General features: G+C 40.7%; 1 protein-coding gene across 5 annotated transcripts in view; it reads right to left on the reverse strand.

Annotated features, from left to right (window-relative positions):
- The window catches only part of SEC24A (SEC24 homolog A, COPII component), a 51,147-nt gene extending 34,050 nt beyond the window's left edge, over window positions 1-17,097 (reverse strand). For 3 of the 5 annotated variants that reach the window (XM_089529978.1, XM_089529971.1, XM_089529962.1), the window contains exons 1-3: window positions 16,893-17,097; window positions 5,356-5,871; window positions 1,781-1,939 (exon numbers count right to left, since the gene is read on the reverse strand). In XM_089529978.1, coding sequence (XP_089386104.1) covers window positions 1,781-1,939; window positions 5,356-5,871; window positions 16,893-17,001 — 784 coding nt within the window. In that variant the 5' untranslated portion in view covers window positions 17,002-17,097. Of the gene's footprint in view, window positions 1-1,780; window positions 1,940-5,355; window positions 5,872-10,220; window positions 10,315-14,564; window positions 14,754-16,892 lie in introns of those variants that run through there. The other 2 variants (XM_089529995.1, XM_089529987.1) reach the window with 2 other exon arrangements.
- Between the last annotated feature and the right edge of the window lie 95 nt (window positions 17,098-17,192).

Consider the following 17,192-nt stretch of genomic DNA (forward strand, 5'->3'; position numbering starts at 1 on the left):
GTTTTTGGGGCAAAAATTATGGATTGTGTTATGACCCATGGATAAGTAGAGGATAAAACTTAGGGGCACGTAACAAACAAATATCATCCTCTCCTTTTAAAAATACAGAGAGAGAAAATGCTTAGGAAAAACTAAAGGGAAGGAATAGGCACCTTTTAGAGGCCGAGTGCCCAAACTGCAACTCAAAACCCACTTATTTATCGCAAAGTGCCATGTCCCTCTGGCTTTCTAGTAACAAACTCTGGCAAACTCTGTGCTGGGCAACACATGTGCCCACAGAGAGGGCTTTGAGTTCCACCTCTGGTATGCGTGTCATAGGTTCGCCATCACTGGACTAGGGAAAGCAATTAAGTAAGAATTAGGCAAGATTTTGAAATACAAAGATGAATACCAAAGTCACTGAATACTAAACTTAGAATGGTCAATGCCATTGTATTTCCCATCACCATGCATGGATGTGAGAACTGGAGGGTGGGGAAAGTTGACAGGAACAAAATTAACTCATTTGAGTAGTAGTACTGAAGAAGAGTTCTATGGACACTGTAGAAAGACAAAACAAGACTGAACTCTCCCTAGAGGCCAAGATGACTAAACTGAGACTGTTGTACTTTGGCTGCATCATGAGAAGACATGACTCACTAGAAACAACAATAATGATTGTTAAGGTAGCAGGCATGAGGAAAAGAGGAAGACCACATTCCAGATAGATAAGACTATGGCCTAATACAGACCAGCAGTTTGTGCTGGCCTGTGGGCGGAGTTAGGGCGCAGCGTCCGCACGCTGGACACCCTAACCCTGCCCCCAGGGCATCATTTTGGCGTATGCTGCTCCACATGGCACTTGTTATGATGACCCTCTGGTGCTGCTTCCACATGATGCAGCACCGAAGGAACATCATAAAGCTGCGCCACCACAGCTATGCTGCCCTTTGGAGGGCGCAAAAAGAAGCAGCCCATGGGCAGGCCACCATTTTGTGTGCTTGAGGTGGAGCAAGGTGGCAGCAGTTATTTTTAACTGGGGCTTACTATACAAGCCTCTCTGCAGAGAGATCGCCTAGCCTCATGAGATTTATACAGGAAGTCCCTATTAAAATGGCTACCACTGCTCTGCTCCACCACAAGCATCCAAAATGGCAGGCACACTGCATTCTCTGGGTGCCCCACATTACTGCCGAATGCCGCTTAAACTGATAAAGGTGAAATGGGAAGGAGGATGGGCTGTCTTTTTTTCTCCAGTTTAGGAAAGTGAGGGTGAGATGGGAGCACTCTTTCACGCCCTGCCACATCAAGAGGGGTTTCTGTCCTCTGCCTCCAGTTTTGAAATACAAAACCTTTCTGTTGGGTCCCTATTTCAGCACATTTTTCTGTATGTTGATCCAGCCTTCTGGGGTAGATTTTTTTTGTCACCCCGCCCCCCCACCCCGCTTATACAAGACTATGTATGGTAAATATCCCAATGAATACTAATGGTAATGTCCAGAATCCAAGAGGGGGAAGTTTGATTTCCCAGACCATTCTCCTCCTGACCTGAAGAAGGGAATTTTTCCTGCAAAGTAGCAATAGCTGAATTAGAAAATTCAAGTTTAATTCTATTCATTTGGATTGTGAACAGAGTGCCTCATTTGAACCACAAGTGTTAATTTACTTAGCTAGCCCAATACTGTTATCACCTCTGTCAATAACATTATCAGAATTTAAACAGTTTTATTATCCCAGTTATTGTATTTAGTGTATTTCTAACTTGTACTATGTGACTTTCCTTAACCAACCAGTGTCTTACCTTCTTGGAGATTTGCTGAGTTTGGGGATGGAACACTTGCTGGTGGAGCTGCTGGGGAAGCTGAAGGTTGTGCAAAAGCTGTACTTCCAACTGGAGAGGGTCCTAAAGGAGGTCTAACTGGCGAGTATGTTAGCTGATTGACAGGCAGAGGAACAGGAGCTGTGAGAACAAGCAGTTTAAGTACAAATGTTTTTATTTTGGCACAGATACAAATTTGAATACATATTAATTTTTAGTTTCATGCATATTCTTTTACATAAGGTTCTTGGACAGGTGGACTTAATTAATTATGCTTTCTTAATTATTCAGTACCATCTGCATATTAACACCAAAGTCATTTGTACCTCATTTTTTCACTACATATTAGATTTTTTAATTAAAGTTTATTAAATACATATACAGTACTATGTACATATACAGAGAATAAAAAAACATATTTCAAGAAGGTAATTATTACTTTTCATTCTGTTATTTCATGTTTTGTAAGTGACAGCAAATAAGTTTATCAAAATAATTTGTCTTTCATTTGTAACTTCCTCTTGATCTACTTGGATCATCAAGTGTTAATAACAGCATACACAGTTCCCTTTCCGAATATATGTGTATTTACATATGCACTCACACATATACAGATAGATATGTATGTTTTCCTACTTCAACTTATCCAAAAACTTTACACTGATTTGAACTTTACTCGGTTTTAGGTCATATGCCTGGGGGTCATATCCATCTTTTTCTGCAAAACTTTAGTAGGGTTTCCAAATCTGCATAAAATGATCTAAACAGTTTATTTTCAATCATACCAGTAAGTCTATCTAATTCTATTTTGTCTAAGGATTTTAATAACCATACGTCTATTTGTGGTATTTCCTTTGTTTTCCATTTTTTTCTATGAGTGTTCGAGCAGTTGCAATCAGATAGAGTATCGTTTTATTATTTTTTTTAAAAAAAAATTGCTTCTTCATCAGAGATTTTGTTTGTCACATTTAGTAAATAGATTACTGAAAGCATTTCAAAGTTGACATTAAAAATTGTATTAATCTCCCTGTGAACATTTTCCCAATAACTTTTAATCTTGGAACATAACCAACACATGTGATACCAGTTGCTGCTACCTGAATCGCATTTCCAACAGTGGTTTTCTTTCTTTTTGTATATTTTGGCTAATTTTTGTGCCATCGGGTGCCATCTGTAGGCTATTTTTACATAGTTTTCTCTGATGCTCTCACATCTAGTGAATTTTTCTAGAGAGTTCCCAGCTTTCTAAATCAGTGCTTCTGCCTATATTCTTTGCCCAGTTTATCATGGTCCCTTTGATGATCTCCTGTTCTGGTGATCTTTCAAGCAATATTTTGTAGATTTTTGCTGCAGATTTAGAGGTATTCTCTTCTAGGATCTTGTCTAATTCAGATTTATTAATTTCAAAATTTAGCTTTTCTTTGTCTATCTTATATCTTTCTGATAGTTGGTTGTAGATCAGCCAGTGTTTCTTAAATTCAAACTCCTGAATTTCATTTATTGGTCTTATTGTGTATTGTCCATAGTTGTTTATTTTTTAGTACATTTCGATATCTTAAACATCCGTGGATTATTTTTGTTCTGCCTAATAATGCCTCTTGGGGGGGGGGGCATACCCATCCTGGTATCTTTGGATAGAATGTCATTTTGATTTTTTTCCAGACTGCAAAAATCGATCTTCTGATAAAGTGATATTCAAAGATTTTGTTAATTTTGTTTTTATCACACCATAGATAGGCATGCCCCCTGAAACATAGGTTGAATCCTTCGAGATCTAGAAGTTTCTGATTTTTTAAATTATTGTACTACATATTAGATTTTGACATCATAGGGAAAATAATAAAGATGGGTAGCTACTCCTAATTTGAAAAATAAAGAAAGGAACAAACAAACAAAATACTGAACAGTGGTAAGCTATATTTTAAAGGGTGAGCTAAGGAAAGTATAGAAATATGAAATATTTCATGTAAGACTTCATTAAACATAATAGTATGGGATACATAGGATCATATATGGACCATACAGTTGCTAGATCAGACCGATGGCAAATTCACCTGTAACTCATTCATTCTGCAGTACTTTCACCTAGCATTAAGCATATATTAGGCTACTTATGTCGTGAAGTGTGGTACAATTAGTTTTGCTCCATACAAACACAACCACCTCATTTTGTAGACAGCACTATACATGGGGTAACCCCATCCATTTGACAAGCCCCAATATCACTGGACACAAATACATTATGCTGTAGCAGGAACAAAATATTTCTACTCCCTCTCCACATTTTCTAACAATAGCAACAACAGATATTGCACTTATCTATAGTAAGACAAGTAAGTCTTGAAACTACATTCCCTCAAGTGTGCACTGTCTCAAGTGTGCATCACCAGGACATTTTAATAAATTAGTAATAGTTAATGACTAGCTAAACTATGTTCCTATCTAAGAGAGTAACAGTAGTAGTTATTGTTGTTGTGTGCCTTCAAGTCATTTCTGACTTATGGCAACCCTAAGGCAAACATATGGGAGTTTCTGAGTTTGTGTATGTAAGACTTCCCCAAAGTCAGCCAGTGGGTTTCCATGGCCAAGTGGGGAATTTGAACCCTGGTCTTCAAAGTCAGAGCCCAATGCTCAAACCACTATGCCATGCTGGCTCCTATTTATTAAGGGAGGGAAGCTGAGAAATATTTGTCAGGGTATATTTTGATGCCTGAACTGTGTTCCAGATCTTTGTACTTTAGCAATACTTTCCCAAAGGGATCATATTCTTTTACACAAATGAGAATTATGAGTAACAACCATCTCTCCATCAAAATATAGACAACCATCACTTTGTTTGTATATTCAATCTACCTAAGTAATGTGTGAGAAATACTTTACTCTTCCATACTTCATAGTTAGCTGTATGCTACTTACCTACAAATTCACTTGACTAAACCATTAAGTCAGTGTCATTTCCACAGATGAGCAGTAGGATACAGGTACTTCTACTAAAAGATGACAATGGCCACCTGTAACAATGACATGTCCTGAAGCCTGAGCAAATCCTGAGGCCTATATGCTCTTTTCCCCTTCTTTCAAATGGACAGGAGGAGAACTAAAACAGAATTCAGTTTCACTCTACTTTTGTTACGTGAGAAATGGATTATGGTTAAAATAAATTCCAGCTGGAGGACTATCGAAGAAGTAGTCTGAGACATTTAGAGAACACTAGGGTGGTGAAGGCTACACTACAAGCCAAGTACAAACAATTAACTGAATTGTTTAAATCAAACCCTATTAAACCACAGTTTACTTGACATTGACTTAATACTGTTCTCAATTTTTCTTTAGTTGATGTTTTCCCCATGTTCTGTAACAAATTCCAAAAGATCAGAATATATAACATGCACAAAGACCTTTACCATTACACTTTCAAAACTTACTGCATGTACTTGACAATTCTGAGGGCTGAGCTCTTGAAGTTAAGAGAAGAGTTATTATTAGGATTCTTCACAACTCTGGTACAAAAAAAGGGGGTGGAGAATAAAGTAAAGTAGAAGAGTTACTTTTCTTACCTGGCTTCGTATAGCTGTTTTGAATTGGAGGGCCTCCAGATGAAGAAACATAACTTGTTGGTATATTTGTATTTCCTGATGATGATAACAATGGCTGGGTTGCTGCTGTGTGAGCAAAATGGTTTGCTTGAGAGACCACAGTTGGTTGGTTTAAAGGAGTTTGCCCATATTGCCAGTGTGAATGTGCTGAGAGATTCACTCCAGAATGAAAACTACCAGCAGAGGTTGACACAGCAGCTGAGTTCTGCAGAACAGGAGGAATCTGGGCTACAGGTCCTGGTTGTGCTGCTGCCATAGAAGAAGGTCCAATAGGTGTTCTAATAAGAGTCTGGCCAGGTCCCTGATAATTACTAAAAGGTGGGATATTCTGAGATGCTCCATAGTTATACAGTCCAGAGGATGTCTGCAGGGGATTCTTTGTTGCCATTTGCTGTGTATATATGCTTGGGACTGCAGAATTATATCCCTGTCCATCTGCTAAGTGTGATGAATTCATCAATGGGCTTTGTATAGGACCTGAAAGGTGAAAGAATTTCTGTGAATAAATACTGAAAAATGTAATTCTTTCCATAGAGCAACATGAAGTCATATCTCAGAAACAGAAATTTGTCTGGACTGAGCTGGGTAAAACCACTGGAACAAGCAATGAAACTATTGAAAGCTCCCCATAATATTGTTCACTATTGGAAAGAATTCTGTAATAAAAAATGAAGATGTTTAAGAATGTGTTGTTTCTGATGTTGAACAAAGGAATTTCTAGCCCTCTACAGTCTACACTACAATACCTTAAAAAGCCTTTTCTGAAGAAATGAGTCTTAGCATTTGGGATGGAGAGGAATGGAGAAAGTACATGTGTTCATGTTACCTGTCGATTTATGATGACTCCATGAATTTCATTACTCCATGAATTTCATAATTTTCTCAAGGCAAGGAACATTCACAGGTGGTTTTACCAATTCCCTCCTCTGAAATATAGCCTTTAGCACCTGGTCTCCCATCCAAATATTAACCAGGGCTGACTCTGATTAGATTCCAAGATGAGACAGGATCTGGTGCCTTTAGGGTAATTAGGTCAGAAATAGCCACAAATTGAGCAGAAGCACCTTCAATGCACACACGATAGTACTAACAGCACAGGAAATATATGAAGCAGAAAATTGGGCATATTTAACCTCCAGGGCAACCAGCATATGACATTTGAAACTTGTACCAACAGCAGAAAGGGGAAATATTTGTCAGTAGTAATGTGGCTTGGATAGTGGTTACTGGCTTACAGGTTTGTATGGATAAGACTGACTCATACAAGTGCCTACAATGGCACTTGTAATTACAAAGTTGTAAACCAAGTGTAAACCTGAGGGCAGGGAACTGTCAAATTAGTAATCTGTAAACCACTCTGAGAGCCTTTATGGCTGAAGAGCAGGGTATAAAAATGCTAAACAAACAAACAAGAACTATTCCCTAACAAAAACTGCCTCCTTCTCACAAAGATATTTCTCCCAAAAGAGAAAGCTGGCCTGCTATGAAAGTATTAAGCAATCCTTCCACCACTCCCCCACATACCATAAATCTGATCACATCCAGAAAACTCTGAAGCATTAAAGAGAAAAACAAACACTATCAGAATACTTCTCCTCCATCCTGTCCAGCCCTGCTTTGTGTTGCCAAGATCCAAGGAAAAGTACCACATTGAACTTTGTTTCCACCACAGGCCCTAACTGAAGCTACAAACAAATGCAAGCATAAAATAACACAGGATAGCTGCAGTTAACAGGCAACAGAATAAATAGCTGCAGGAACTATTGTATTCCTATTGAAGAAGAACCACTTCAAATATCATTATACTGATTCAAGTGGCAAAGATATAAGACTTACACTTTAATCATGCTTTAGCCAATGTCAAGGCAAAAAGTACACCACTATATGTAACCTACTTGTTTTCATTTAAAAAAAACAAACACCTGTTTTTTGTAGGTTTAACCAATTGCCATGTCTTTTTATCAGCTGGTGGAATATTTATCCCTAACACTTGTAGCTGTGGAACAACTAGTAATAAGCAATGTCTTCAGTTTGTCTACTGCTGCAAATGTGTGCGGACTTGTGCCTTCAAGTCCAATTGTCTATTTTTTAAATTAAATTCATGGGGCCACCATAAGCCAACAAGTGACTTGGAGGCATATGCGCACGTAGTAATTTAGTTGTCTGAAAAGATGCTAACACAACTACTGTACATCTTTAAAGGGGAAGAGTGGAGTCTTAGCTGTGTTGGGTTTGCAGAAAGTTGGCATACCTCAGGAAACAGGAAGAGGAAAGTATAAGTCTAAAAAAATATTTTGTGTTAATTCAGTTTCAGCAAACACTTTTGCACTTAGATTTAGGCCCAATAAGGCTTTGAGCATAACTGATGAAGAATTTTAAAAACAGGACAATCTGCTTACTGCTATAACTAACCCCTACAAGAATTTTTAGAAGTGAATCAGCTTTTAGTCTTTACATTTTTCAAGTTCCCATTACATGAAAATCAAATTCTGAAAAAGACAAATGTTTATTTGTTTAACTGTATGGATACCAAAATATCAATTATGCATAATTAATAAATAATCCAATGTAACTTTAGATATATGATTGTTCAAAGGAGTATACTTAATTAACTTCTGTTTTATAAAAATGCCTAGAACTGCTTAGAGCTAGTCCTTACAAGAAATAGCAAACATATTATCCCTTCAGGAAATTAAGGCCGAGTACAGATGGGCCCTGAATGATGCCCTTGTCATATGTTAGGGTTGCCTCAGGGCGGAGCACCCACACGCCCCACAACCCTAGCACGTGACTAGGGCGTCATCGCTGCACAACGCCGTATAGACAGCATGCGCAGCGATGACGTCGCTGCTGTGCTGCGTCCAAATGCTGCAGTGCAGCAGTGACTGTTTGCGCCACCGGAGGTGGCTTGCGGCGATGCAAAAAGAAGCCGCTTTTTGCGCTCCTTTTTTGCTGCGCAGCAACAAAAGGTGGCCCCAGCCCGCCCTTTCAGGCCCATCTGTACCAGGCCATAGGTATTTTTTTCTGAACAATAGGAAGAACTGGTCAGAGCTAAACTCAATGTTAATTATGGGGAAAAAAAGAAAAAGAAAAAGAAGTGGAATAAGAACACAGGCCTGTTTTACCTACTCAGTTTATGTTTCAAATTGCAATAGAGTAGTCAGTCTACTAAACTATCTGGACAACATGTTTTTCTACGACAAATACAACATAAGCACAACCTGGCTGGCAGAATGTCCCAGCTCTTCTGTTGCATATTGTGGGACAAGCAATCTGTGGAACTTGCCAATGCAAGATTAGGCAACAGTAGATAAATCATTTGTTGCTTAATTTATTTGTTGTTATTTATGTTTATTTGTTTCTGCTACTACTTTCACTTTGGTATAAATAGGTGTTAATTGCTGTTTTTGTATTTTTCCTATCTTGTAAGCGACTTTAAGCAAAACATTTTTTAAAAGGGAAAAGAAGGTGGGGAAAATAACTAGTGAACACGATCTTATAATTTCCAATCTCATAACCCAAACTGCATATGAACATATATTAAAAAGGATAGGGATTCCTGTTCCATAACAAGAGTGCAATGGAAAGATGCAACAGAGGGAGCAAAAGATGAGTAAACAAGTGTGGGAAAGGCTCTTTGTCATGCTACAGGTGAACAGGGATAAAGCATGTGTTCAGATGACACAAAAGCCTAGGAACAGCAGGAAGACTAACTTATTCATTACACTATAGTGGGACACATCACTTGTAACTGGGAAGTCATGGTTCCCCTGATTTCCTGCCTTATTTTGTCATTCAAATGTGCGCTCTATAAGAATGACAACAGACATATGTACATGGTGGCACAGAGCTCTGATGAAAAACTTAGTTGGAACCAGCATAAAGGCTGAATCAGGAAACAGGACAAAATAAGTGAGAGCAACTTCAGCAGCAGTGAAGTACAGTCGGCCCTTCTTATACACTGATTTTTTATACACGGATTCAAGCATCCACAGTTTGAAAATACTCTTAAAAAGTATAAATTTCAAATATCAAACCTTGATTTTCAATTTTTTTTAAGGGACAACATTTTGCTCTGCCATTATATTTAATGGGTCTTGAGCATACATGGATTTTGTTATCCACAGGGGATTCTGGAACCAAACCCCAGCGCATAACAAGGGTCCACTGTACAGTCCCTGTCCAGGAGCTCTGGTGGTGCAGTAGATAAATGCCTGTACTGCAGCCACTCACAAACCACAAGGTTGCAAGTTCAATACCAGCCAAGGGCTCAGGGTTGACTCAGCCTTGCATCCTTCCGAGGTCGCTAAAACGAGCCAGTTACAGGGAGCGCATAACTCCTGTACTGGCAGGCTTGGTTTTATTGGGAGATAAGAGGGTTGGACTTGGACCGTTTAATTTTAACTTTGTATGTTTTAAAATTTTATATTTGTAATTTTTATATTTTTATGGTTTTAATTGTACAATTTTAACTGTTATGTTTATATATGTTCGCTGCTTTGGGTCCCATTTTGGGAGAAAGGCAGGATAAAAATAATAAATAAATAAATGAGTACTCAGCCTGATGGGGGCAATTAGCTTACAGTTTTAAACCGCTAAGGGACTGCTTAAAGTGGTATGAAGCAGTTAATAAATGAAGCTGCTATTGGGTTGCATACAGATCCACAAACCTACCTTTGCAGCCTGTGAATTCTTCTAGGAATCCAACTCCCACATTTTTTTAAAAAAGCTGGCATGATTTTCTGCCCCCAAACTGTGCCAGATCACCAGCAACTGCCAGCAGATGTGACCTTTAACCTTTTCCCACTCTCCAAAACCTCACCTACCTCAGCCTAAGCCATCATTTGCGGCCACAAGTTGACTGAAAGTAGCAATCCATGGACAAAAACTGCCTCCCATTTGCAAGCACCTACTTATGATCTAGAATGAGAGAAATATGTTACCAGTGGTAAGCCCAGTGGAATCCTACGTGGGAATAAATAAAAAGATCACTAGAAAAAGATAAATGAAGTAAAGATGGAACGTCAGAATGGCAGTTTGGTATATAAATTCAAAGGGGACATAATTCGGCAGAGAGACTGACTAAAATAAGTAAGTTAGGGAGCCCTGGTGGCACAGTGGTTAAATATCTATACTGCAGCCATTCATAGCTACAAGGTTGTGAGTTCGATCCCAGGGACTCCAAGGTCCACTCAGCCTTGCATCCTTCCATAGGTCACTAAAATTAGTACTCAGCTTAGTGACTTGCACAAAGTAACTTACACATTGCTATTGCTAAAAGGTTAAGCACATAACTTTGGCAAATCAAGACTATCCACTTCATCACAATATTAGGATATCAATGCTTAGAATGCTATTCAAGTCGAAGGTTTTCATGGCTGGCATCCATAGTTTTTGTGGGCTTTTCAGGCTATGTGGCCATGTTCTTTGAATGTTACTTTTGAACATTTGTTATAGTAGTTCCAAAGTACTGTGTTACCATTCTGGCTACAACCTGTTAAGTTGATATGGACTCTTCATTCTTCAAAGGGAGCTAAAAGAGTTGTCTTCAGTTGTTTTAAAAAGCAAAATGGAATGCTTCAAGCCACTGGCTTATGTTACAAAACACACCTAAATAACCAGAATGCATCCATTCTATAACTAGAAATTAATCTAAATGCAAAATTATTACGTTATGATTATTGTATCACAATCATACTATAATCATGCCTTGATTACTAAAAGGAGATTAATTATAGGCAACTGGTTATTTTCAGGCTCAATTCTGAAATCTTAGCACCACACCAATACTCTGCTGTACTCATGCCACTAGAAGCACATACTACATCAATTTATTATACAAGTATTGAGGTTGTCTCGTTTGACACAAAAATAAAAACTTGAGTGCTTTCTTCATTCTATAAAGAAGTGATCACAGGACTTTCAAAATCAAAGCCGTGTAAGCATTGTTGTTGCTGCGTGCCTTCAAGCCAGTTCCAACTTGGCAAGATTTGTTCAGAGTGGAGTTTCCTTTGCCTCTGAGGCTGAGAGGGTGCAACTTGGTTATGGAAACCCACTAGGTGACCTTATACAAGTGGGAATTCAAACCCTGTTGAGGGTTGTAGTCCAACACTCAAACTACTACACTATGCTTGCTGTTTACACCATGCTGGCATGCCAAAAATACATGTTACTGAAGATGCCAGGATCTGAAACTGTGATTTAGAATGCAACATGAAACCTTCTCTCCTCTTCCATAGGTATGAAAGAGGAAAGGAGAAGCCAGTGTGTTCAAACTCATGGGTCATTTACAGAACAGAAAACCATAAATCCCTATGGTGTATGCAACAGGACACTGTCTTAATTTTCCTCTTTAGTCTTGCTCTAAAATGTCTTTTTTATTCCATCTTCATACATTCATGTATAAGTAATCCATTAATTCATAACTGTGCATTTTTAACAAAACTGCCTTCTTATTCCAAATGACAGCCTACTATCTGCCCCTACATTCTATGCTGAGTAAATTCTTCAGAATAAGGGCTCTCTTTATGCTATAAAAGTCATTTAAGAAATTGGTAATACACAAGCCACATTCAGTATAGAGTGGTATATACTCAAACACTATTAAAACTTTCTTGAGACAAATAAAAGCTGAATTATATTTTATAAAACCTTATTTTAACAATATTTAAATAAGTTTAAGAAGCACACTTCTCAGCAAGATTTCAAGATCCTCTCCATGTTACAAATGACAATTATAGTGCCACTTACACAAACTAAAACCAAAAGGTGATTAAGGGGCAAAACAGATAGCTCCTTTGCTCCAGCTTGGGGTCGGTGTCAGAGTGTACCATTTAGATGCCACATATTCTGACGCCACCCCCAAGCTGGCGTCACACCACCTGACTACCCACATGCGCTGCATGCTGCAGGAATGCCACAAACCCTCTGCTGTGGTGAAAAAGCCAGCTTTTTGCTGGCATGATTGCTCCAATTAGGTAAAAATGGGCTATTATCCACATTTTCTTCTCCTATTCAAGTATTTTAAAACTTTTTAAAAATAACAAAGAACGTGCATTTCAAAGACTATTCAGTAAACTACTTAAAACAAATTTCTTGAGTGTTATTATCCAATGCATCTGAGGAAGTAGACTGGTCTATGAAAGCTCATGCTGCCACTTTCAGTTAGGCTCAAAAGTGCTACGTACTGATTTGAAGAATAAGATCATCATGTTAGGATCTACTATTATTGTGTATTACATTTATATCATGCCTTCCATTACAGAGCAAAGGTGCTCAAGACAAATTCCAAGGCAGTCTTCCAATGAGGCACTGCCAAAATGCAGACCTCCTTAGTTTCAATAGGAGGGCTTCTTGATATATTTTCAAATTGACCCAATACAGATAATTTGCGGCATCCTGCTGCTACACACGTCATGTTAAAACAACCTTCCATATCTTCAAAAACCAGGGATGACCTTATGCAGATTCTTGCTCCTCTTTGACTCTGCCCTTCTGCCATCACGCAGTTGTTTCAGCACAATGATCCTATTACACTCACCATACAATGGAAAAGATTGAAGGTGCACATACACACACATTAAGACAGACTTTCCCATTTAATCTAATTTAACTGCTTAACGGCAGTTAAAAAAACAGGATAGCTGACATTAAGCTAGAGGTCCCACTGTCGCTCAGGATCTGTTCACTGGAGCCAGTGTGTAGTAGAAGGGGGAAGGGATAAAGAGGCCATGTGTATTTGTGTTATGGCTTCATAAGCCATGGTTTACAAAGTTGTAGGTGATCATAAGGACACAGCTAGTAAAGAACAGATCCCTGCGCCCAATCTCATAGGTCTTGTAATGGCAATTGGTAAAATCAGGAAAGAAACTTATTTCTTTTCCTTAACACTCTTTTTGACATTAAAATTCTTAAAACTGGGATACACTCTATAGAATACAGCAATAGCTTTCTGTCAGTCAATAGCACAATGAGCCAGAATTAAAGATTGCTTGCTTCTTTGCATCACCCAGAAACACTTGTAGGTGTACACGTGGGTGAAGGGGCATAGTTCATGCAGTTCTCCACCCAGTCTCAGGTGACAGCTTTGACTTCATTCTGAAGAAGAATTAAGCAATCAGCCAGATAAAATAGGGCCTATGCTATACTTATGTATCAGACTCTCACACCAGCAGATTTTAGTCACAATCCACTAGTTTCTTTACAACTAGCTTCATTGACTAGCTTCTTTTCTTTGATGAAAACAAGAAAAACCCTTATCTATTCTATATGTGATCCCCTCCCCTGCAATGTCAGTGCTTTCTTAAGAATGACTGCTTCATATTCATTGTGTTTATACCCTGCCTAAATGAGAGCCATCATGATGTAGTGCTGGACACTGGGAGACCACGGTCTGATTCCCTGCTTGGCCATGTAAACTCTTGGGCAAGTCACATTCTCATCCTCAGACCACCTGAATAAATTCTGCTATGAAAATCCTGGGATAGGTGCATCTTAGGGTTGCCATAAGTCAGATATGACTTGAAAGCACACAAAAATACCTTGCCTTTCCCTTAATGAGCTCAAATGAATGCATATGATTCTCAAACTATCTTTACCTTACCTTATCCTTGTTCCATATAATAAATTGATTTATTGTGAATTTTCAGTTTTAAAGCTCATTTTGTTGTTGATTGTGAATTCTCTTATGTGTCCTTTTGGATGTTTGTTATTGAAAGCAGTACAAAAGGAGCAGCGAGGGAAGAAGATGCCTAACCCTTTACTCATGTCCATTTTTCAGTTTGAGCTCTACCTTGCAAGCCAGCCACTTCCTGCAGACTGATTTCTAGGTGCCTGCATCTTTGTGCAAACAACGGCCAGAACTAAACCCCCCTGCTTTCAAGATGCACATGAGCCTTATCCCTATAAAAAGCAGATGCTTTAAACTACTATGTGTGGGGAGTAGCTATTGCATTTATGATATAGGGCTATGTGATGTTGAAGGCCAACACTTCTTTATCCTTATGTGCCAGGGACCAGCACCATGTTTGTACCCAATGGCAATATGTGTTTCTTTCTTTGAAACTCTCAGCAGGCAGGAAGCCAGCCAGCCAGCCATTTGTGGACCAGCACTGGTCCAAGGACCACCAGTTTGGGTAGCACACATTATGAAACCAAACTCACATACTCACTGTGTTGTCCCATTCAGCTAGTCCCTTCAGTAAAAGAACCAAGAAGACAAAAATATCCCTTTTCATTGTGCATTTTCTTGGGGTCCATCTACACTGTAGAAACAATGCAGTTTGAGAGCACTTTAAGTGCTGTAGTTCCATCCTATGGAATCCTCAGATGTAGTTTCACAAGGTCTTTAGCTCTTTGTCAAAGCATGCTTGTTCCTCACAAAATTACAAATCCCAGGATTCTATAGGAATGTGCCATGGCAGTTAAAATTTTGTCAAACTACAGCACATAATTTTTACAGTGTAGATACACCCTTGGATACATGTCTAAGGCCAGACTTTAACCCTGAAATGAATTATAGCTTCCCATCTCTCAGGGAGTGCAATTTCTGGACAGTTGGGGGAGCTTGCCTAAACTTCCCAGCCTAACACTCTAACCATTAGACCACACTGCACTCTCTGAAAAAGCCACATCATGCAAACCTTTATTGCCCAGCTGGAATGCTAGCCCAAAAGGGCACATGATCCATAAGCTCCAAGGAACAGTCACTCTGCACTTTTTCCTTTGCCCTTAAGTTCTAGGCATACTATTGTTGTTGTTGTGTCCCTTCAAGCCATTTTTGACTTATGTCAACCCATACGGGGTTTTCTTGGCAAGATTTGTTCAAATCTTTACCACTGCCATCCTCTGGGGCTGAGAGGGTGTGTCTTGCCCCAGGTCACCCAGTGGCATTCCATGGTGAGCAGGGATTCGAACCCTGGCCAAACCACTATGCCACGTACTGTAGGCTTGTCACCTGCCTCCCCACCCCCCAAGGCATATACATATATAAATTCACTCAGGAACCTTCCCTGGCTTTCTCCCCATTGCCTGTCGGAAACCCCACTTGTCCTTCCTCTCCTGTTTCTCCAGCTTTAGTTATGGTGATGGTAGGCTATGTGCATGTGGCTGTCATTTGACACTGGTGAACGCTGAGTGCAGCCCTCCTGTTTACAGCCAGCGTGGCGGAGTGGTTTGAGCATCAGACTACAACTTTGGAGAGCCAGGGTTTGAATCCCCACTCAGCCATGAAACCCTGTGAGTGACCTTGGGCAAATCGCACTCTCTCAGCCTCCTCAGGGGAAAGATCATGCCTAACCCCCTCTACAGAAACTTGCCAAGAAAACCAGGGTGACCAGAGGTCCTCCTTTCGCCAAACATCTCCTACATCTCTGCCTTCTTCTGTCCAGGAGGAATTCCAAAACGTCCTCCATTTGGGGCATGACTAAGAAACATGGATTTCCACTTATATGAGTGTTTTCAGCTTTTTATATTTGGCCAATGTCCTCCAGTTTTCCTTTCTAAGGTCCTCCATTTTTGGTGCCTGGTCCTCCTTTGCGGTGAAGACATAGCTAGTCGCCATGCAAGGAAACCTCACAGTAGGTCCGCTGCCTGAGGGTCTCGCTATATGGGGAAAAACCCTGAAGAAGGCAAACTAACACACACCCAACTGGGAAAGGGAACCACAGATTTGGGTCAAAAACACATTACTGCAGAAAGAAATGCAGTCTGAGACCGCTTTAACTGCTGGGGAATTCTGGGAACTGTAGTTTTGTCAGACATGCAGCCTTCTCTGTCAGAGAGCTCTGGTGCCACAACAAACTACAATTCCCAGGATTCCCTAGCACTGAGCCAGGGCAGTTAAAGCAGTCCCAAACTATACTATTTCAGCAATGTGTTCTGGACCCTGGCTGATCCTGTGGTGGTCTTAACCTCTCTGTTCCAGACTTCTGCTCTCTCGTTCACCTTTCAGTTTGAAGCCACAGGCTCAGTGCTGGGGAATCCTGGGAACTGTAGTTGGCAATGAACTGTGGTTGTGAGGCTGAATGTCTCACAAAAACTTCCCTTCCCAGGATTCCCTAGCACTGAGCCATGGCAGTTAAAGCAGTCCTAAACTGAAAGGGGATGAGAGATAATCCAGCCTGAGACTGGTTTAAGTGCACTGGCTCAGTGCTGGGGAATCCTGGGAAGGGTAGTTTATGTGAGGCATTTAACATACTCTGGTGCCACAACAAAACTACAATCCCCAAGATTCCCCGGCAGTCAGCCAGGGCACTTAAAGCGGCCTCAAAGTGGACAGTGTCTGCAGTGTGCTTTGGAGCTACAAAGGGACCTAGCTAGGATTCGAAGCCAGGTCCCTAGAGTCCTGGAGTCCAAGCCTCAAGCCACCAGGCCACGCTGGCTCTGCCGAGTTCCAGGGCGCCACGAAGCCCCCAAACCCCTGAAGACCGCCCAAGAGCAGGGACCTCCTTCCCTCGCCAGGGGAGAGGCAGGCAGGCGGGCAGGAGGGAGGGACTCACCGTTGCTGTAGGGCGGCGGCGGCTGTGGCTGCTGCTCCTTCCTGCCGGCCCCGTTGTGGCTGCTGCTGCTGGCGAAGGCGGCGGCGGCGGGTCTCCCCGGCTGGGCCATGGCTGCGACTGCTCTCGCCCTGCTCCGTGCGACGGCTCGCCGGGCCCCAGCGCCCAGCCCAGGAGGAGGAGAAAAGGGGAGGAACCCTCCTCACGCCGGAAGTGGAGGCCGGAAGTGGAGGCCGCGCAGGCGCTCTCCGTACACGTGGCACTTCCGGCAGAGGAGGCTGTGGCGGCGGAGGCCCCAAAGTC

This window comes from Sceloporus occidentalis, unplaced genomic scaffold (genome assembly GCF_023333645.1).
Source record: "Sceloporus occidentalis isolate IW3139 unplaced genomic scaffold, rSceOcc1.0.p SCAF_1, whole genome shotgun sequence".
In the NCBI taxonomy this organism is placed as follows: domain Eukaryota; kingdom Metazoa; phylum Chordata; class Lepidosauria; order Squamata; family Phrynosomatidae; genus Sceloporus; species Sceloporus occidentalis.